This window comes from Anopheles bellator, chromosome 1 (assembly GCF_943735745.2).
Source record: "Anopheles bellator chromosome 1, idAnoBellAS_SP24_06.2, whole genome shotgun sequence".
Lineage (NCBI taxonomy): Eukaryota > Metazoa > Arthropoda > Insecta > Diptera > Culicidae > Anopheles > Anopheles bellator.
Genome location: NC_071285.1, coordinates 33,251,414 through 33,273,625, shown reverse-complemented (window position 1 = coordinate 33,273,625; position 22,212 = coordinate 33,251,414). Strand labels below are relative to the sequence as shown.

At 41.6% G+C, this 22,212-nt stretch overlaps 3 protein-coding genes across 9 annotated transcripts; 1 reads left to right on the top strand and 2 right to left on the bottom strand.

The window, feature by feature from the left end:
* Positions 1-545: 545 nt before the first annotated feature.
* On the top strand, positions 546-20,148 carry LOC131205742 (serine/arginine repetitive matrix protein 2). 6 transcript variants are annotated; one of them, XM_058197979.1, is made up of 10 exons: positions 546-877; positions 982-1,138; positions 1,227-1,328; positions 11,672-12,115; positions 12,222-12,284; positions 14,847-15,006; positions 15,230-15,285; positions 15,357-17,978; positions 18,042-18,275; positions 18,521-19,117. In XM_058197979.1, exons 3-10 carry the CDS (start codon positions 1,279-1,281, stop codon positions 18,804-18,806), a joined length of 3,915 nt encoding a protein of 1,304 aa, XP_058053962.1. In that variant the 5' UTR covers positions 546-877; positions 982-1,138; positions 1,227-1,278; the 3' UTR covers positions 18,807-19,117. The 6 variants fall into 6 exon arrangements, with proteins under 6 accessions (XP_058053962.1, XP_058053960.1, XP_058053961.1 ...); XM_058197977.1 differs by having other exon boundaries at positions 546-1,138; XM_058197978.1 differs by lacking the exons at positions 546-877; positions 982-1,138; positions 1,227-1,328; positions 18,521-19,117 and adding exons at positions 8,767-9,353; positions 19,422-20,148.
* On the bottom strand, positions 2,006-4,018 carry LOC131205743 (uncharacterized). Its single transcript, XM_058197980.1, has 2 exons — positions 3,898-4,018; positions 2,006-3,378 (listed from the first exon to the last, which is right to left on the bottom strand). The coding sequence occupies exons 1-2, from the start codon at positions 4,016-4,018 to the stop codon at positions 2,132-2,134; spliced, it is 1,368 nt and encodes a 455-aa protein (XP_058053963.1). The 3' UTR covers positions 2,006-2,131.
* Positions 20,149-20,168: 20 nt separating the features above from the next.
* Positions 20,169-21,750, bottom strand: LOC131205744 (PXMP2/4 family protein 3). 2 transcript variants are annotated; one of them, XM_058197981.1, is made up of 5 exons: positions 21,608-21,750; positions 21,508-21,547; positions 21,064-21,240; positions 20,613-20,988; positions 20,169-20,550 (listed from the first exon to the last, which is right to left on the bottom strand). In XM_058197981.1, the coding sequence occupies exons 3-5, from the start codon at positions 21,150-21,152 to the stop codon at positions 20,425-20,427; spliced, it is 591 nt and encodes a 196-aa protein (XP_058053964.1). In that variant the 5' UTR covers positions 21,153-21,240; positions 21,508-21,547; positions 21,608-21,750; the 3' UTR covers positions 20,169-20,424. The 2 variants fall into 2 exon arrangements, with proteins under 2 accessions (XP_058053964.1, XP_058053965.1); XM_058197982.1 differs by lacking the exons at positions 21,508-21,547; positions 21,608-21,750 and having other exon boundaries at positions 21,064-21,359.
* Positions 21,751-22,212: the final 462 nt, after the last annotated feature.

Here is a 22,212-nt window from a genome sequence, read left to right as displayed (position 1 = left end):
CTTTCGCAATGCTGTCAGTACGCACCAAAGCCGACAGCATGTGCAGTCACATTGCGTCTCACACAATGTCATTTTCGATCGTTCTTGTTTGATTCCAAAAAAATAATACACAATAATCACAAAGAGTAAAGATCGCCAACGAGTTACCTCAGAGCTATGTCTAAAAATTAAACGTGTTTTACAGTCAACACAGATTGAGTTGAGTAATCCAATTAAGGGTCTGGTTGGCTACCATATAGCCACAAAGAAGAAATTCAATTTACAATAGGCTTTACTTCGTCGGATAGTTCATTATGGGATAACTGCAATGAAGGTTATTTAAAATGTGTAAAATAGAACTGTGTGGGCCTCCAAAGTGTGATAGAAACTCAAAGTTACGCTAACGAAAATCGGCTATCAACGATGATTGCAGCCAAACTCACAGATCGCCACATCCCGAATTCGTTGCGTTAAATTTTGACAGCCCTAACTCTTGTTCTGTCAAAGTATTCGCAAGGAGAAAAGGCATAAAACTATGATGGCCGAACATACTTGGGACGCAAAAGTGTATGCTCGCGAGTCATAATCGGGCGTAGCTGTGTTGTCGTCGAAGTCGAAGTGATATACGGTGTGCTGTTTTCATGGACTTATCGAACACTGTGTGGACTATGATAACGCATCTCTGAAACGTGTAGCGTTCGAACCGTTTTAGTAGAAAAGAATCAGTGTGTTTTTGCCCCTACTCTGCCGGTACCGCAGTCCAATCCTCACGCTCCTACGGAATACGCAGAAGGCCTATTATTGATTTTCGCTGGCAAGGTGCGGCGTTGGTTTGACGGAGGGGGTTACTTTTCTTCGGCGGAGGTGGTGAAGTTTTTCCGACGTTTTATTTACGCAAGTGAGACGTTCTCGCAAACATGTATAATGGAATTGGACTTACGACACCGCGAGGTTCCGGCACAAATGGTCATGTCCAACGAAATGTTGCATTTGTTCGCCCAGGCAAAAAGGACAACGTCAACTATCGCACGGAGGACGACTTGGCTAAATTGGACTCCCAGTCAAACCGGCAGCCGAACCAAGGCATTCTCGACCACGAACGGAAACGCAAGATCGAGGTGAAGTGTGCCGAATTGGAGGAGGTCCTCGAATGCCAAGGGTAAGGACGAATTTTTACTTTGTGTTTGGAAAAATGAGTAAGAATTTATCAATTGACCATATATTTATGTTTCACTTTTTTATTTTAGTCGCAGCCAGGATGAAGTTCGTGCCAAAGTTGAACTGTACCGTTCAAGGCTAATGAACCAAGGGACTGTTGATTTGCCTAAAGATGAATTCGGCCGATTACTGTAAGTAGCTCAAAGGAACCTACATTTACATTGTCTACAATATAAGTTGCACTGATTTTGCACCAAGATAGTCAATTGTGAATCCCTTCAGTTAATTGAATAATTATGTGTATGCACCCATTCTCGGGCTAGAAAGACCAGGATGTACCTTTTCGAATCGTATTTAGGTCTAGCCTGTGAACAAAGTCGACCGATGGTCAATCCTGCTGAACACAGGAAAATTTGCAATCCTTTATCTTATACGGTTACTCTACTTTCTTCAGTGTTGTTTACGCTCGTCTTTTCGCGAATAGTTGCACACAAAGCAAGGAGAGAGGTCCAGCGATAAAAAAAAGCGATCAGCGATTCAAGGGGTCATTTCTACATCGTGTTACGATAAAATCGAACTGGAAAAAATGTTCATTTGACTACTGTCGTTTCCTAGTTTTCAATGCTGCCAAAGGTGTAATTAGCGCTGTTTACAGTGTTGATACCAACTATTTCCCCGTTTTTGATCTTTGAGTTGTATATAATCCTTGGAAAATGACCATGTACTTAAATGATTCGAGAAAATATTTCAAAATATTCACTTTTAAACTTTATTTCTTATTCTTGTATTAACAACTTTACTTTTCGTGTAGCTGTGTCCTTTTTAATCTCATTTCTATAATATTTCAGGAAACTAAGTCATGTCAAGAGTCTCTTTTGTGGAAGTTTTTACATTCAACCGTAAAATTAAGGCGCGTGGTTCTTATTTCCTCCATTAAATGATAAATAATTAATAACTACACTGAGAATTTGGCACTTGTTTTGAGATGAATCGTTTAATCGTCGATTTCTTCCTCTCTCGTCGAATAGTCAACCGCACTTACTACCGCATTCCCATTGCTGGTCAAGGGTTGTTCACCTTCAACGAACATTGTGGCAAGTGGTTGCAAAAAGTCAGTGCTCACATTACCACCGTCATCACTTCCATTGCCGCCCGGAATTATTGTCCCGTTCGAGTAATCGTCACCAAACCCACCGTTCGCACTTACATCTATACTGCCACTTCCGGCCACCGCAGCTAGAAGGCTACCGTTCAATTGTGCAGCTTCGTTGATAGCTGCCAGATGCTCGAACGTTTTATTTTCGCTCCATTCGTCTACGATGAATGGTTTGACGCGCGGTAACCTATCCTTGTGCCGCAAACGCTGGTTGGTGTAGCGATCGAACAACTTTCCCGATGTGTTTCGCTTAACCGTGTTCCTCGGTGCATAATATACTTCTTTCGTTTCGGCCGGAAAGAGCTCAGTTATGACTTCTGCGTAGTGGCTCATTAGTCGATGTTTGAACAAGATATTGTACTGCAGAAATTGATCTACAATGCAATGCGTGATGATGGTTTGTGCTCGACGATCAAGGTGCTCATGGGGCTGAAATGCCGTCAGGACGGAGCGGCCCGATTGGTTCGATTGTAGTATCTTTAGAAGACCGTCACGATCGATTTTAACAGGCACATCTCCAAGTGCTCCAGATCTCCCAGGAATGCCTCCCTTTGCAATAGACGGATCTTCAAACTTTCGCTTGGCCTGAGGGGGCCCAGCGACAAAGGATGACGATGATGATCCTATCCCGGTGGAAGGGGAATTCATCTGGTGGCGCCGTTTTAGTTTCTGTTGCACTCCATCTCCATTTGGCGTAGTACCTCCGGTGGCACAAAGTTCTGCACGTGCACCGATGACATCGTCATCCGCGGACAGATGGTGTTGACCAGGATCGGGGAAAAATGGAAATTGCCGTTTTGCTGCTCCGTTGAGAGCAGCACCAGCAGCTGCTAGTAGTTGCTGATGATGATGGAGCAAAGATTGCGCTGCACTACTAGGTGCTGGTGTACCAGAACCCGTTCCTGTTTGGCTTCCGTGATGGGTAAGATGGTGATTAGTGTTGCCATTGAACAATTCGCCAAGACGCCACTGTTTAAGCCGATGTTTGAACATAATTTTCTGTCCCAACAACCGCGGGTCGCTGAACAATTCGCTGATTTCGGCATCCTCGATAACGTGAAGACAAACTTCATTAACACCACAATCTAAGAACAGCCAAAAGAAGGAAGATGAGACAATAATTCAATACCTTCGAACGCCTGTCTGGAAACAAATTAAAGGTTATATTTTTATTGACAAATCATTGCAAAATTAGTCTTCAACGCATGTTGGATTCGTCAAACGAAGAATGCTCGCAAATTGCAAAATGTGAACATTGATTTAAATTACACTCTACGCATGCGCCAGTAGAAAAATACGACGACGATACTTCTCTATGTGTGACAGTTACTATATGAGTGAGAGAAGTATACATCGAAACACGAGAATGAAAGAAGAGCCATGCGGCGTGCACAACTACAGTTATAACCCAGACACCGTCGTAGCAGACTATGATCGCTCAAAACAATGATGACTGATGAGCATAGCATAATGTGTGTTGTGAAGGAAAGAAGCCGGTACCATGTTTTCTGTTCACCCCGCTAACTACACGGAACGAAACACGAGATGAAAATATGATTGGTTCACTGTTAGAAGAGGCTCTTTACCTGCCTTCCTATACTTACAAATCATCCGGTTGAGAGTCGTTACGCTGAGACCCCAGTCGTTGACTACCAGCTGCTCCAGGACGTACCGATCGTACTCGCCGAGATCTTCCTCTTTGATGTCTTCGTTCCGTTCAGACATGCTGTTCACTGGTATACCTAGACTACGGTCTAAGAGTATCCAAATTTCACAAAAAGCTTTTGCAGGGTAGCAATAGAAGAGTGAAAGAATGTTCAAAGCAACTGTCTCTTCACCCTTGCATTGGTTTGCCGCATAATATAGTCACTTAATACGTTCAATCACACACTTCTCGTTTAGTAACTTCACATCAGTACGGTACGAAATACCGTCCAAACAGCGTGCTGATGCTCACTGGTTGAGTAGAACTTCAAAACTGACAAAACTACCAACGATGAGCAACGAGCTTGCTAGTCCCCCGTTCTCTCATACCCGTACCGGCCAAATACCCTCTATGCTTCGCCGGCAAGCAAACTCAATGACGACTGCGATTGAATTGAGCTCGTTCCGTGGTACCACCACAATATACGTGCACACAACGTCGTACATACGGGCACATACCTTAACGTAGCGTGGTCCTATAACCACTTATTCACGGGGGTCTTTTCTTGCCTTCCCCTTTTTACACACATCGCCATCCTTCGGCAGCCCGTTTAATTCGTTTGGGTAGGTTATGTTGGCTGGTTAGTTGGTTGGTTGGTTGGTATTGTTATCGTCTCTGGGTTGGGTTTTTTTAGGTGCATCTGGAACTGTTTTGCGACCGAACCTATACCTTCGGGCAGATGAAATGGCAACATAACGCCTCGTCCATAAATGGATATATCAAGAGAAGCGGAAAGAGAAGGATTGAGAAAGAGGACACGAAGAAAGGCGGGGTGAAAACCAGACCAAGTCTTACGGCATGGTAAATGGTGAAGGAAACGAGTCTACCGTACCCGCTTTGAGTGGTTGAAATGCTCAAAAATAACTCTCGGGGTACGTGCACCACGTACAAGTGAGAACGTAGAGAGAAAACGTGGTTTTTACCCTCAATGCGTCGCCAGCGCGACGACAAAACGTGAACGATGCGTAGAGATGAAGCCCTTTTACGGACACACAATTGCCGCATGTGTGTGCGTGTAGAATTTTCGACATTGTAGACGAACGGAAGGCAGAATGAGAAGAGTATTCACAGGAAGGATAACCCCCAGGAACGGTTACCGCTCTTAAAGCTTCTACTCGTTGTAGACCTCGGGCACAAGGGACACGGGAGTTGCATTTAGTGAAGAGAGGAATATAACTACATGTACCTCAGCGACGTAGGAAACACACGGCGGAGAATAAGCATGAGAGATAGAGCGATAGAAGCAGGAACGAGCGATGGAAGGTTCGGCAATCGAAATGAAAACCTTTCGATATGTGAGTAAGTATCATCACTTCACGTCCATTCTGCCGAACGGTTTGAGACAGGGAATGACTGCAAGGAGATCATAATGGGCCGAATAGCACTGAAGGAGAACAACAGAGCGCAACGGCTCAGCATCGCCGTTCTGGGGAATGCAATGCGAATCATAAGAAAAAAGAAACAAACGTGCAGAAAAGATCATAGTAAGTTGTGATCGGAAAGAGCTGACCGAAGCACCAAGCTAGATACAGAGATGGAAAGAAGGATTCCATTGTCTGACTACAGGCAAATGGAGGGAAAGAAGAAGAAACATAAAGATGGGTACGTTTTATGTCTATCAGGGAATAGGTTGGGCTGTATTCTTACGGTGTGCGTTTGTTGGTCATACTATGGCGAATTAGCTTGGACTCTCTGTAGTGCCGCCAGCAATATGGACAACGATTGTGCATCTAGCGTGTGGTGGCTGTTGGTGGTGTTGCTAACGGTGCGATACGCTAAAACCCCTGAAGCTTGTAAAACACGGACAAAGGTGTATCACAGAACAATGAATGCAAAGCGCCAGCAAAAGTTTTCGTATTTCGTACAAGGATTTTGAGTTTGTAAAGATTAATTGTACGTTTAATTATAAGCTCCAATAATCCTTGCCAATATGACTATGAACCAGAATGTATGTATGTTTAATTTATTTTGAATGAAAACATCAATCAGATATTTTAGATTAATATACGTGCAATAGTTTCAAAAATGTTCTCAAACTAAGATAAGATAGCTACTGTTGACGGTTGGTATTTTATGGTTTTTTTTGGGGGATTTTCTGTTTCTTACCGTAAGAGTGTGTAAGTGTATAAATAACGTAAAATGAAAAAAGGAAATATCTTTTATATATTTTTTTTAATCTTAGAAGAACGGATCGGGCCGTATTTATAAATCTTTTATAGTTTTTTCATGAAAAATTGACCAAAACGCAAGTTTCGCAAGATGAATCTCGCAGCTGATTGGGACGTGATGAGGAATGCGAGTGACTAAGCGAAGATTTCGCTAAGCTAGTAAATAACAAAACGAATATTATCAACTTGCGACACACCCGGTTGCGTCTAGTAGGGGTTTAGTGATTGAGAAAAAGAACTTCAATCCCAATAGCACTTGAAATAGCGTCGAACGGAACAACAACTAAATCAATGTTAAGATTCAGTTCATGACTAACACATTAAACCTCCCGTTCCGTCGTTGCTGCTGCAAACAACTCACAATCCTGTTAAATACCAAACTACAATCTCATTGGTCCCGGTGCTCCATAATCTTCGGATGAGCATCTTTCGGAGCAATGCTCGAAACTGTCATCACAACTGGTTTTGATTGCAGATTGATTGTGGCACTCGAGCCAGATATCTGTCGTTCTCTCCCTCTCTCTATTTCTCTCTCTCTCTCTCTCTTCATTCTCTTTCTCTCTTTCTCTTTTCGATCTCTTTCTTTCTCTCTTACTTCATTGGTTTAAGTTTCGTCGTTGTATGATTGCTATGAACGATAATAATAAACAAATCATGGATTTATACGTCTGGCCATGCTCAGCGTTTTTCAACAATGTTTTTTTCATGAAACCTGAAGGGAAAGACATCTGAAAACCAAGCTTTTGTTCTGATTTATACTCGTCCTTTCCATTAAAAAACATCACATCATAAAGTTGTCAGTTTATGACAAGATATGGCCGATTGGATGTCGAAGCTAGTAAATAGAAGCATCAAAGAAAACTATTTCCAAACACAGAACATCTCACGCAGTACGCAGCATCCAGTTCGCAAATGCCTCATTCGTTCATTTACCATGCGCAATAGCGCTCCAAATACACACACACACACACACACCAACATAAAGGCAGCATTTTTTAGACCAAACGAGTCGGATCTGTTCAAACGCTTTACACCCGTCATGTTATACCAACGACGAGTGCGGATGAATTCAGACTTTAGCAAAAATCCAGCATTGGGATAAATTTAGTTGAATAATTATAGTATCAATATGGCCACCGCCATGAGGTACTGTGGAGTTTCAGTGTGGACTACTACTACATACCAAGTGTTGGAAAGATTTCCGAAATGGCGGTGGCCTTTTAAAGGCCGAAAGTGTTCAGTTTTGCTATTTTATCCTTATTAACGTCAAAAGGAAAGTTCGGTACAGTAATGTGGCACAGTTGCCTTACAGAGGCAATACATTAGGCCCTTGAAGGGGAACTATCGGATCGATTGTGGCAAAATGAAAACCTATCCGCTACCGGTAGTTGCGGTGAAACGGACTATCAGCAGCAAACGGTTAGAAACAAACGAAAATGTGATGTGAAAAGCCAGAAAAGATCTAGCAATAGTTGTAGCGTGTATGCACATAAGGTGACAATGTTCGCCATGAATTTTTAATTAAAAAACGTTGAAAATTATCGTCATGTGAAAGCATAGGTGAAGAAAGGTATCAAAAATCACTAAGAAGTCTTCCAGAGATTTATACGATGGTAGTTGGTGACGGTGGCGTTATAAGATAGAATGTGTCAATAACAAGTGCAATTGACGATCGATAGAAATCCACTGTCTTCCATAAAAGTTGCAACGCATGTGTGCATATAAGATTATTTAAATAGTACTTATCAAAATCCACGTCTTCCATAAGTAATAAGTTCTCGAAAGTGTGGTCAACAATTGTTAATTTACCCCACAAACTGCGCTAAGGTCGCTTTTGGAAAACAATATTCGGCATTTTCCATACTCCTCCTTGAATGTCAGCAGTGATGAATAAAAAACTCTCATCTGCGGCTAAATTCCGCCGCCGATTGGCGGCGATGAAAAAGAAATCGCACGATAGCAATCGAAAACCACCAAAAGCACAATTTTTTGAACACGACATTCGCTGCAATGTGGAAGATCTAACGCAACAGAACGGGTTGCTAAATACTTCGGATTCATCAACTAATCTGGAACATGGACAAGAAACGACCACAGAGGTTGGGGGCAGACAAATAGAAGAAATATTGACAATATCAGAATACAATCATCACCCAAGTCCTGAGCGAAGGATAAAGTCTACAGTTCATAGAAATGATGTCAAGGGAAGCGAAAGCAGTCAGCTTCCTTCGACCGACATCCGGCGAACGAAAAAAGATTCCACTTTCCTTCATCAAACTCGACCGTTCATTGAGACCAAAACTCCCTCACGAAGAACCAAGCCCGGCACTGGCAGAGCAAAGAGTTGGCATAACCGACGGTTGCTACTAAAACTACAGCAACAACTGCAGCTGCAAGGACTTTGCCTTTCATCGCTAGTAACGATGTCGCCCAAAGCCCGTAGAGATCGCAATCAGGAGGACGTGCTGGAAATTGCATCCATCGGAACCAGCCCACTCAATGAAATACTGGATAACGCTGGATGCCGTCATTGCTACTGCGCATGTGCTACAGCAGTACATCCCGTGTCTTTGAGATCTTGTCAGCTCGAAGCAACCGTACAAAATCGCGCTATCTCATGCCATAACGTAAGCGATAAACAAAACCATCCACAACAACACCAACAAAAACGGATGCTGCAGAATGGGCGATGCGAAAACTCGAGTCACTCCCAACTAGGGCCTGACATACATCGTCTACGTCGACATCAGCCTTGCCCGAATGTACACTCGGAGAAGCCGTTGGTGGAAAATAAAAAATCTCGCAACGTCAAGGACGATTCAGTTTCACGTTCTTCGTCCTGCGATTCCGTTACTTTTGGGATCATGGTGAAACCAAGAGCATCTTTGTGTCACTTGAGAGACGCTGCGTGCGTTCCTCCGTCACAAAATTCGGCGAGTTGTGTATGCCAATATCATCCGGAAGGAACTATGATGTCTCAAGGACATGATGCACATTCTCACCAGCCTTACCATCATCTTGGGCACAATTACTATCAACCCCGTAACCCACATCATCATCTGTCACAACAACAGCAGCGTAGGTTCTGCATAAGGACAACTACAGCCGCTGCAACGGGAGCCTCCGATGGTAGCACAATTTCCGCTATAAATCCGATTGGCATGCCGGCTATGCACAGTGTTGTAAGGTAATGTACAGCAATGTAAAATATCAACGAAAATTCGTTATAGTAGAACATTGGGAAAGCACGTTTTGCAGATGTCAACAACTTAGTCAAATTACTTAGTCTTTCTACATCGAAATATGCTGAAGAACCTTACGAAAGGTACACAATAGTCTTCTGTTGTAGCGGCTGTAGGTCAAGAATACACAGTCCGTACTACTAAGTTTAAAATAAATTCCCCGCTTCCTTGCGGATGAAAATTTGATCAATTTGCACCATTATTGTTACTTAACTCGTGTAGACTATGAAAGCCTATGTATTGGATGTACACTGACTCCCTTATTGTTTTATTATTATAGAGACTTTAGGGGGCAAGGATTCATTCGTCACTTACGAGAGAGAGAGATCAGAGTAACACTGCCTCCCTGCAAGCTTTAACGTTCGATGTTTTAAAGGATTAGGATTTCTAGGTAATTTTGGAGTAGCTGTCAAACTCTGTATGATAGCACAAAAAGAGTCCTTTTCCTCTTCGGGTCTTTGTTAGCAGCGTGAACGTTTGGCAGACTTATCCTGTAGAATGTGCCTTACAAACCTAACGTGCATAGCTTTTCGTGAATGGGTCTGATGTAGATGATCACAGGCTTCAGTTGCGGACCCACCTCAAAGCCGTTTCCGCGCATGTAACGTGGCTAGCTGTATATCGTGTTTCATCGCCCCATCGCCTCCTTAATAGCGTGCTTGAATTCGATAAGCCTCGATAATTGCATAATGCTTAAGGTCCTTAAGGTCCATCGAAAATTAACAAATCCTGGAACAATTAAAATTAAAAATTAAATCAGATCACACAAACGGAAGGCGTATCGTTGAAACCGGATTGTGGACAGTCCTGTTCAATGATGAATCGAGTGATGAAATATTTTACCGAGAAACTAGATGGAGGCAATGTAGTCATCTGCGTATATTTCTTTGTTAATGGGTTAGGTCTCTTGGATAGGATTAGGTCGCTTGAATTGATTTAACACATGTGCTGGAAAGTCAGGGGCCTAACCCTTAAATACCGCTAGTCTTATTGCATTCATAACTTTTACAGTTAGTACTAACCGTCAAGAGAAAGCTGGTAAAATTTCATAATAATGTAATTTCATTTCATAATTTAATTCATAAGTTTACGAGTTGTCCTGCTTTTTTTTCGATGCGGGGCGGGAAACCTTCATAGGCACCGTTAGGAGGGCGGGACCTCCTAGCCGGTAGTGTGGGATTTCCGGTCTCTGAGGAGTCCGGACCTACCCACTAAAACCCCCTACCAATGCCTTGACCCCCTTTCGGATCACTTGCTCGGTATTACCTTCGAAGGGGAGGCTGGACAAGTTTGTCCCACTCGTACCCCCATGGGTACGCTCGCTAAAATATCGCGCTCACGACTTAGCAAGGCTACTCCTTCGAGGTTTGCTGTCGTGGTTTCCTCCTTTGCTCCTCCTGCCACTCTGAGCAAGCGTGTGTCATCGTCGTTTTCGCGAACCCACTGACTGCATCGAAAGCAGCAGGGGTCTCGCACATTAGCAACACTTCTGCTGCAACTTCTGCACCTAGCACGAGGTTCATGCGTTTCCTTGCTTCCTCAAACCTAGGACAAGTCACTAGGATATGCTCGGGCGACACCACTGTGCCTTTGCAAGCGGGGCAGTGTGCTGATGAGGCTCGTCCAATCCGGTTGAGATACTCCCTGAAGTACCCATGGCCGGAAGAAGCTAAGTTAGGTGAAAGCTAACTTCACCGTGTCCTGTAGCCACCGAGTGTGTCGATCTGCCATTTGTTTCCCTGTCCCAATCCCGCTGCCAGTTTGCTGGCAGTTGTCCTGCTTAAAGTGACACTACCTTTGATATTTTCAGAACCATGTATCGAAAACAATTTCGTGTTTTTATGTTACACTTCTTATTGATAGAAAAAAATACATTTCAAGCGAAGCAATGGCTTGAAAAGTGTTATTCTGCTCCATCGCTCCATTATATCGCATGAACATTTGGCTATGAGAAAGCTCTGTTTAAAGTGGCTGCCGCGTTTGCTCATTGTTTGCCAACAAAAAACAACAAAAATCAATGTAATTTCAAGTTACTGATAACATTAAGAATATATGTGCGAATGCGAAAATAAATTTGCCATTAAGCCAATAAATCCAGATTCCGTCCGATTTTGTTTGTTAAGTGAAGCATATTTAAAACTGTATTGTTTTCTTTTTTTAATATAACAGTGCTTTGCAAAGAATGATAAAAATGACTATACTAATACACTACATTTTCAATTTTTCAATTCAATTTTGTACCGATTTTTATTTACTTTGATAGTGTGCGGGAAACTCATCACATTGCCCAGGCCCAGCAGGAAAAAAACGCGAAACTCCGCGATGCATTCGGCATTTCGGAATACTTTGTCGAGGGTACAAGCTTCGACCAGGACCGAAAAGCCAAGGAAGATCTAGCAAAATCGGAAGCCTTGCAGAAGGAGTTGGCTGAGAAAGAAAAGGTCAAGGAGGTGGAACGGGTCAATCGTAAACGCTACGCACTCGTGCGAACACCATCACCTGAAAAGCAAGGAAGCGGCTCCGAAACGACTAGCCGTAATGGGAAGCGTGCTGCTTTGGCGTCCCACGATCGTGTTGATCGTGGTGATAATGACGGAGCTAGAGAAAGGACTGATGATGATGAGGGCAATATTAGCGGAAAGGTAGTTCCGAGAGCATCCCGCAATAAGGAAGAGAAGAAAAAGAAAAAGAAAAAAGCACGGGATATGTGAGTATTGCCAACTCCGAACAGGATGGATCTCGATACAAACGATAACAATAAACATAAAACTCACATGTTTAACTTTTTTTTTCTAATGACACTTTCTTCGTAGGTCTTCAAGTCCAAATCGCAAGAAAGATAAAAAGAAGAAATCAAAGAAAAACAAAAAAGACAGGTAATTATGATTGACTTAATTTATGTTTATAGATATTTATAAAGTTTTGACATCCACGCCAGTTGCGTGCAGTAGAAGAGATGACAAAATGTGAGTGTCAAGCTGAATATCTCGTTTAAACAGTTAAAAGATGACAAGATCTTCTTTCTATGAATTGAATATTTGTTTGTTATGCCATCAATTCAGTATTTGTACAAACATTGCAAAGGCACCCATTTTGCTATGATTCACACCTCCGATAGAAACATATTCAAGTGAGGTATATGTATGTCATTGCATCACGAGGACAGCATTATGATACTGCCCTGTTTCTGAAATAATAGGAAAAAAATATGGTCATATTATTGTCATACGAACAAAAATGGTTTCAATATGTAGTAATACTTTGACTTGACAATGGCACTTTTTCTATGAAAATCTTTTTAATATCATTCACAAACGATGTTATTTGCTGTGCGAATGCAAATATGTTTGTAAACTCATTTAAATAACTAACTTATCGCATACTTTTATTCGAAAAATACTAATTCTCATCATCTCTCTCTATCTTACCATCTTCTCTCATTTTAATTTTGCTCTCTTAAACTACCCCTCGAACCGATTGCGTTCCCAAATTGTGTATCTTCTTTAAAACGACATAATAACACCAAACATTCTACCCTACCGCACACTAATTCTACAACACCTAACGAAACGTGCATCGGTCCTTTGCAAATCAAAATACAACGTGTAAAATGCATTTCGTTCTACATGTATGTTTTTTACATTTACAATCAATGTAAAACAAACGCCACCTTTCGAATCGAAACCTATTCAAATAATATTATCAATACTCTATCACGCGTTCTAGTTGGTAAGTATTTGTGCTGTACCTGCCTAACTATATAAGTTTTTCGTACTGTTTTTTATTGTTACGTCTCTTCAATTTGTTTCCATTACTTCGTTGAAAACCCCGAATCATTTGGTTCGAATTGTGCATTTTTTTGCATTCGTAATAATTATACATTTCAATTGTTATGATTTTGTATTCTTTTATAGTTAACTAAGGAGCTATAAGGCCTACATAGTTTCGAATGCTTTTTCGTTCACGTGACCTATAGATAATAATATCATGATTATTATGCAGTTAATGTTTTTGTTTTTCGAAATATTCGAAATACATTCTGTTCTCTTCAGATGCTGTTTATATTTTGACCCACTTTATAGAACCAAGTTTACAACAGCATTAATGGCTTTTTTTATTTTTTGAGTGTTTGTCCATCATTTGATCTTTCGCTAACATTATTGCTGATTTGATATTTCTTTACAACAACAATAGATTTGTTTATAAACGGTTTCAAAATAATACGAATCGTTTGAGAAAATCCGCTCAGCAAATTACCCCCTATTGTCGCATTTGCAAATCCAGTGTAAAAAAAAGAAAATGTCTCTTATTTTATTCTTTTTTCTCTCCTTTTTTCCTAAAGACAGACCATAATATGATGAAAATATATTTATCATGATGGAAAGGTAAAAATAATCTATTCTTTAAACAGCTGCGATTTCCCATTTTTACTATTATAAATATCAAATGTTCTATGATAAAACATATCTGAATATCTGAATTAAAAATGAAGAGTTTTGTTTTCTTCTTGTTCTTTGGTTCATTTGTCGAATTAAGAAATTGTCGTGATCAAAACAATGTTGAAGATACACGATCTGATGATATTGTTGCTTGCGGACCCGATCACTTTCTCTTTGAGATAACTATGCGTAAGATCTGTGTACAATTTGTGCAATCACAGTGAAGCTGAATAACATATTTTGTTGTGCTCATTAGGTTCTCTGGTTATTTTAAGTACAAACATTTTCTTATCCGCCAGGGTATCATTTTTAACAAATCTATGAAGTCCCTCTTGTGCTCTACCAATGTCAAAGGAGTAATGTGCCGGATGTGCATAATGGACAAAACTACTATGTACATTTAAAGAAGTAAATCATGTTTTTCCTGCAATCGAACGACGACTCACCTGCAATGTTTTCAATTTCTGTTGTTATTTGCTAAATTATTGTCCGTTTTTTCGTTCGCCATTAAGTCAGCAACACAAGGGATTTGCAGCAGACCGCGCGTCCGTTTATGAACATATTTCACCTTCGATTTCATACTCAAAATTTAGGATTTCGAAATCTTTAAGCTTGTAGAAAATTTGTCGCGTGTGCAAGAACCTCATTTTTCGTTTTATGCCAATGGAAAACTTAAACCGACGACGTAGTTTTCGGAATGTACCTGTACAATGCCCAATTTTTAGTGATTTCCCCTTCAAACTGTCGTCTGTACGTGCTGAGAAAATAATGAAACTACGCAGTCAATCCGTTATTTTATGCATCACATTCCACAGTCTTAACGAATATATGCATCAAATAATATTCAAACACGGTTCACGAGTACTTCTCCCATTCGTTTCACTTAAATGTTTCTGACTGACTTTGTGCGATTTGTTTTTTTACTTTTACTTTTTGGTTTTGGTCCCTTGGGATGCTGGCCCGTTGATGGTTTCTGTCGGCGGCGTTTCAAATCGATAGAACTAAAAAAAAGCATTCGAAAAAGTTTCAACGGAATGACGACAGCGATTCCACTGACACAGATTCGGACTCAAACTCAATGGCCAGCGATGCATTGTCTAGTTCGGAGCGCGGCAGCAGCAGTAAACGAAAGAAAAAGTCTACAAAAAAGAAAGACAAGGTATGTCCCTACGGCAGATGAATGTAATCAATATTGCGGCTTCATTATCATGGTAAACCGCCTTCATTGAATTTATCTATGGCAAAATGCCTCATGACAAATAACATTTGTCTAATTCGTTGCCATAATTATTAAACATATTGCGAACATATTATTAATCAAGTCGCCATCTTCTTTTTGCAAGTTGCAAATGTATTCATTCTTTTTATTTTATTTTCTGCAGAAAAAGAAATCATCGAAAAAGAAGAAGGCAAAATCTCGTTCGTCATTCCACGTAAAGTTAGTATTCAATTAATTTAAGACAGGAATATTCAGCAAAGCAAATTTGTATATATTCGCATATATTTTAGGTCACCAATGACGGAAAACAAGTCATTAATGGAAGAGCCACCAGGGCGTGAGGACGTGCATGATGAAGGCAATCACCAAGGTGATTCATGCGTATCGGAAGAAGTATTGCATGCGAAGAACAAAAATCTCAACGATCGCAACCGACATATAATCGTCGATAATAGTCGAGATCACTACATTACTCACAGCCAAAGTAGAGGACCTCGAAGCTATAATCGCGATGATGATAGTAACCTTGGCTATGCCTTCTCCGGCAGAAGTTCGAATATTAGAGGAGGGTTTCAGCGCCCCCACCATGATCATGGTATAATGCAAAAGGGAGATGAAAATCGGGAACGGCGTAGTAGATCGAGGCATCGTCGCTGGGAACGTTCAATAGATCGTGAACGAAAACATAAGTCACGCTCCCGTTCTGAGAGTCGTCGCAGTCGTCAACACAAAAATCGAGGTTCTCCCACGACGGAACGTAGTTTGAGAAGATCAAGTGATAGAAAGCGGCGCGATTATACACCACAAAGAACGGACAAAACAGACCGGCGTCATCGTGAGTCAGATCATCATGAACCAAATGATGCTGGTCGTGTTCCAAGTGAATTCGAGAGGCAAAGTGATCGAGGCAAACATCAACGCCAACGTGAACGTGACGCTGAACGAAACCGTGATCGTGGCCAAGAACGTGAACGGAATCCCAACCGCACTCGCGATCACGATGCTGATCGATTCAGAGAACGATCATCGCGCAGTGTCGACAAGCAACAGGAGCACGCAGCTTCAAATGTTTGGCTGCGTTCCAACGATCCATCGAAAAAAACACATGTCAAGAGCTCGCCCCAAGAGCCTCAGCGCATGGACAAATCATCGTCGACGGGAAGCAAAAAACGCAACAAATCCCCTGAGTTAAAACAAGACTCTACCGAAAAGACTCGCAAACGCCCTGAACACACGAAAACGATGTCGCCTTCAGCGCTAGCACCGCCACAACGCTCAGCTAGCGGTATACCAGACGCTTCGTTAATAGCTGAAAAACAGCTATCTTCTGACGATTCAGCTTCCGATTTGAGCTATTCACCTGCAAGACGCGACCCCGATCGCTACCACGACATCTTGCATCAGACCTCTGCCGAAAATATAGGAAATCCAGAAGTAAATAAAATGAATGGTGAAGAACAGACCACTTCGTTTGGATCAGCGGTGATAGATAATGGGCGAGCAAATGGGTCCGCTAGTGCGACAAAAACTTATTCGAACGAAGAAACTAAGCCCCGGGAGGATGATCCGGAGACGAAGCGTAGTGACAGTGAATCACGTTCTCCGCGGAAACGCCCGTCACGTTCTCGTTCGCGTTCCATTGCTCCTTCCGCCAAAAGTCGAGGCGAATCGTCTTCAACGCCACTGAATAAACAACAGTTTAAACAACATATTTCCTCTTCAGAAACTAAAAAAACTCAAGCTGCTGCAGCGCCAGAGGGAAACTCCAATTCTGTATCAAAAAAGTCGAACAACAAACTAACGTCAGTCTCGGCGTCTTCTTCCACCTCCAAATTGCGTCATAGCTTAAGACGCGACGTGTCACGTTCGCCGGAGATTAAGAAACGACGTTCTGATCGCGATGCCATTTCATCGAAAGCGGAAATTCCATCGTTTAAAGTTGGTCCAAGAGCTTCTCGCTCAGATCGTAGTGATCGAAAATTCAACAACAAACGGGAGAATGAGCATGAAACAAAATTGTACAAGCGTGTCTCCAGTAGTCCCGAGCGAAGAAGAACTGAAACTTTATCCATCACTGGCGAAGGCGATTCAAAAAAGTTTAAACAGAAGAAAACTACTATATTCGCTATAGGTTCTCTATCGTCTGCCCAATCTCATGGTACGTCAACTACAGTCGTGCAACAACCAGTGGTGAAATTACATTCGCCGGAGACATCCCATTCGTCGGCCGAATCGGACAATACAGATCACGGTAGAGATGAGAGGGATGAAGGGGGAGACAATTTGGACGCCTTTCTTCCGAGATACGATGATAAGCGCGAACAGGAAAAAGATCTCTCGCTGCTGAAAGCGTTGAAAAACGATCTAGCCGCCAAGGCCAAGCAGAGTTTGGAAAAGAAAAAAAATGTGTCTGAAAGCATGGGAGCAAGTGGTGCCATAATTGGAGTTATGGGATTGGTCGGAAAGAGTAGCGATGTTTCGAGTGCACTGCTTGTCGAGTCGCGCGTTGGAGAATCGCGGGAAAGAGATTTGCAATTGTTGCACACTAAGCAGCAACCGCTCGATCCAACTTCGTCCAATACGCTTCCAGATTCCGCTTCTGCAGTCAGCGAAACACTACCGATGCCATCGTCAACAACGATGAGTGCGTCTACTGCACTAGATGCAACCAGCAACAATACAAATAATGCAACGATTAAGAAAGAGATTCATGAAATTATTAGCACCGTTGGTGCGTGTGCTGTAGCCGACGATTCGGAAGCTAATACGAAGAAAACGACGATCTTGCAAGCTGTGGACAATATTTTGAAAGAAAAAATATCCGGAAAGCCCAACAAAACCCATAAAGAGCGAACCACAACTAGAAGTTCTCGTTCGAGATCCCATTCTCGTTCACGATCCCGTTCCCAAAAGTAAGTAATACGTTCTTCGCTCGCTGCAAGCATTGATTTACCTCTTTGTTATTGTTTAATAAGATCACGCAGTTACAGTAGTTCCAGCAGCGATACATGCAGTTCCCGTTCGCAAAGTCGATCGTCATCGTCACACAGCCGTAGTTCTTCTGGTCGCGGTAGCAGTCGTTCGAGAAGTCGTTCTAGCAGTCCCTCTACGCGTTCGAGCGTGGCCCGATCCCGCACTGGATCACGGTCTCCTTCAATCCCTCGTCGGGCCGGATCACCATCATTCCTTGATCGACGCCGTATAACTAGGTAAGTGTGATGGAGACTTGCTCTTAGAAGTGTTTTATAGATTTTTAGTTTTTGTTTTGTAACTATTCGATAGTTCGCTAGACATATTTTGAAGTGTGTTGCACGATCCAACGTATAACCATAACATTATTCGCTTATTTGTTTTGTTTCTGTTACCTTTTCTATAATTTTTTGCACAATTTTTTCTCTTATAATTTTCATCTGCATATCTCCTGTGACCGTTCTTTGTTTCGAGCGAATGCTAGACCTTCAATATATCGAACGCGTTCTCGTGAGCGACACGCGAGCGCCTCCAGAAAACGAAGAAGCAAGAAATCGCGCTCACGATCATCGTCCGATTCGTCGTCGTGCTCTTCGCGTTCATCGCGTTCACATCGATCCCAATCAATAAATGCGAAACATCGCCGTCAACCGCAACGCCGTAACGAAAGATCACGATCACGCCAATACAGACCACGGTCGGGGGCGGCTCACTCTTCGTCCAAATCCTCCCGACGAGAGCACCCACAGCGTTTTGAGGGCCATCGATGAGACGTGTTCATACATCTACAACCGTGCCTTCGCTGGCCACCTGGCAAACTGTTTGGTCAGGTTTACTTGTGAAATCGACATCGTCCGTTGCGCCTGATATACTTTTAAGCACAAGTTTAGATATACCTTATCGATTTTTCTCGACAGACTACTAGAACAATTATGATCAAACGTGTTGTCCCACCATTTCTTCTTTCTTTACCAGCGGGGGTTGTGTGTTCTAGTACTATGTTCTTTGACACACAAAATGTAAATCGCAAACTTGTCTTTCGTATGATTTATTTAAGTAGAATATAGCTGATATAAAGACCCTTCTGCTATGTTTTTTTTGTGTTCCGAAAAGCTATATTACGTTCAGTATTTCATTAGAAGCTATAATACCTTCTTCAGCACCGTTGGCCAACCTTTTTTTACTTGATTTCGTTTAGATCATCTTATTCGGTTTGTAGAATGTGGTAAGTTTCATTTGTGCAATGTAATATTCCCAAAGCAACCTGTGAAACTAAGTCTACAGTTTTCCATGAAGATTGATACCATTTCTTTTGCTACTCTTCTAATTCACCTCTCGGCCACTTCGGGGTTGTGTGACCACACCGTTCGATTGATTAATTACAGTGCTCGGAAGCGTCCCATACCATATCGAAGACCAACACCATCGTCCCCGTCAAGCGGCAGCAGCTATCACAGTCGTTCTCGAAGCCGAAGTAAAAGCTAAATTTCTTCTTCAGTGAACAGATGAGAGCGGTTTTTTATTTTCAACACAAATTCATTTGCTCCTCACATTGGTTAGATGCTGTTTGCAGATGCAAACAATGCGTCGATAAACTCCCTAAAGCATTTCATAGTTTTCAATGTTGGTCATTCAATGCAATACAATAAGCAGTAAATGCAATAAGAAATATGATATAGATTTTCTAAATAAATTGATGCGCCTGGGCCTTTAAGCAAGATGTTTCAAATAGCACTCTACTTTAAAAAATGTATCATGTACTCACGCAAAAACTATTTTGGTCTGGTCATGGACTTTCTGGTCCACGTTTTAGGTATCACAAGCTTATCTTTTATTGCAATTCCCGTCATTACATTTTGTGCAATCTTATGTAATTCATCGTTGAGGCTTTGAGCAAAAAAAAACAAATACTAATTAATATTGAAATGAAAATTACTTCTTGCATTTAGTAAAACAAGAAACATCAACTCACTAGTTGCTAGTCATTGGAGTCATTGGATGAAGCGATGTTTAGCTTAAAACCCATGAGCACAAGCAAACATCTTGAATCAATGAAAAAGGTATTGTGATTATCACGCAAAGCTTTTGATCAATAAAACAAAAGTAAATAAATCTTAACCCGCCTGTTAGCGTTGTGTTTTTTGTAACATTTTAAAATAACGAAGTCACAGTCTTTATTATCTTGAATTAAAACCATTTACCTGATAAACAAAATTTTAATGTTAATGTCCCAAAACTCATTGCCCAGAATACATCCAAAAGTATGCACTTGAATATAAGCTACAAATATAGGCAATTCATAAAAGCAGTTCTTTATACGTCGCTGGTCTTGAGGTTAGTTGAACAAAGAAATTTGTACCACAGTTTGTCCGTGTAGCCGAGAAGATTTTATGATGAAGGTTCACTTTTTTTCCCTGTCAAAGCGGCTTGACGGCGTTGCTCTGCTTTCCTGCGCTTAGTAGACAGAAACACGATCCAGCAAAAACCAATAATGTTGGCGAAGAGGACGCGCAGCTATTGGAAATTGAAAAATATTTTATAAACAATGAATTCTTAAGGGGTGTCGTATGCCTTACCATCGGCGGAACGTAGTTGAAGTTGATGATTACAGGCAGCGTCAAAAATTTCAAGTTGCCCCGCAGAACACTACGGAACAACGTAACGAGATTGACAAATGCTTCATCGTGGGTTTTATATTCGAAGCGTGAGATGAAGTACAGCGACAGAGCAGTCAGAGCAGGAGCGAAAAGCGCCCGTTCTCCTAATAACATCAGAATCTTCTTGAAGCGTGTATCGTTCGTGACACGATCGAGCCAACTGTAGAAAAAATGTGATAGCGGTCCTGTGAAGATTAAGCCGAAAAGACCGTACGCCATCACAGAGTCTGTATTTAGCTCTTTTGCACCGGCCAGCTTTTGAGATACGAGATTGGCGGACGAAGCGATGACACAGCTGAAAAGTTAAACCATGTAAAATGAGATAAGTAACGGCCCCGATCTAGACGATCCGGAAAACACGGATACCTACCTGGTTATGGCTTTTGTACGAATTGGATGCTCAAAGAGCTGCTCCAGATATGAACCGAGCAAATTGTAAATTGGTCTCGACAACGACATTTTTTCGTTTCACGTATTTAAAGTATCTCACGTACAACTTGCGGGTAACTTCAGCTGTTCAACGACCTGGCGTCAGTATACAATTGAACTAGAAATAGAAGTGTGCTGTTAACCATGGTGCGATTCCTTGGACATTCAAACACATTTCATTCCTCTTTCATTATCAGTCCAACCAGTCATTGTGGTGGTCCAGCAGTAATGAAAGTAGGGAACGTTAGGAGTGATAAGAAACGCTCATTATCGTAAGATAGTACAGCCAAACGTATCTTGCTTTCATTTTATTTTAGTTGTTTTTGTCACTTGACATGTGTGTGTGTCATGCAAGGTGACGATTCGTAAACAATAAAATATTCACCTATCGCCAGGGATCCCTTTCCAAAGCAGCGATTATACAGCTAGAGTGTAAAAAAACCAAATCAATAACAACAACCGAGAAAGCCGGTCAAAGTCCTTACAGAACGAAACTCGAAGATGCAAGTGCACTCTCGAAACTGCAGAAACGAAACCGGCTCAATAATGGAAACTTTCGCAGAGCTTTTGCAGTAAAAAAAAGATTTTTTCAATGTTTTCGATAAGGCTGAAGGCTGGTTTTCTTGAATTACTATCAACGTGACGTTGCTGTTTCTGGGGGGCTACATGAGGCGTGAAAACTAGCGTAAAATAATTGGTAATGTCAAATCGTTTACGCTTTGTGCAGCAGCAGCAAAAATATAAAAACGAAACGTGAAACGTATTTACGTTCGTGTTTTTGGTCCATGAAAATAGAAATGGAAGAGAAATTAATTGATTTCTAAATACTTTTTTCTGTGTTTTTCGATTTTGTTGCTATACCAGCAAATAAGAACTTGAATTATACTCTGTTTGTAAGCAAAGCGTATGCAAAAAGTATTCACGGTCGGGTTTACGCCTCGGCCGACCCGTAAACGTTTTGACAGAGGCTCAGCAGTTTGGAATTAATCTGTAATGTCAAAAACATTACGTTACGTCTCATGTAGCCCCCCAGTTTCTGTTTTGACAAGCATTCCAACAAGCATCAGCTATATTTTTGACTCTTTACACG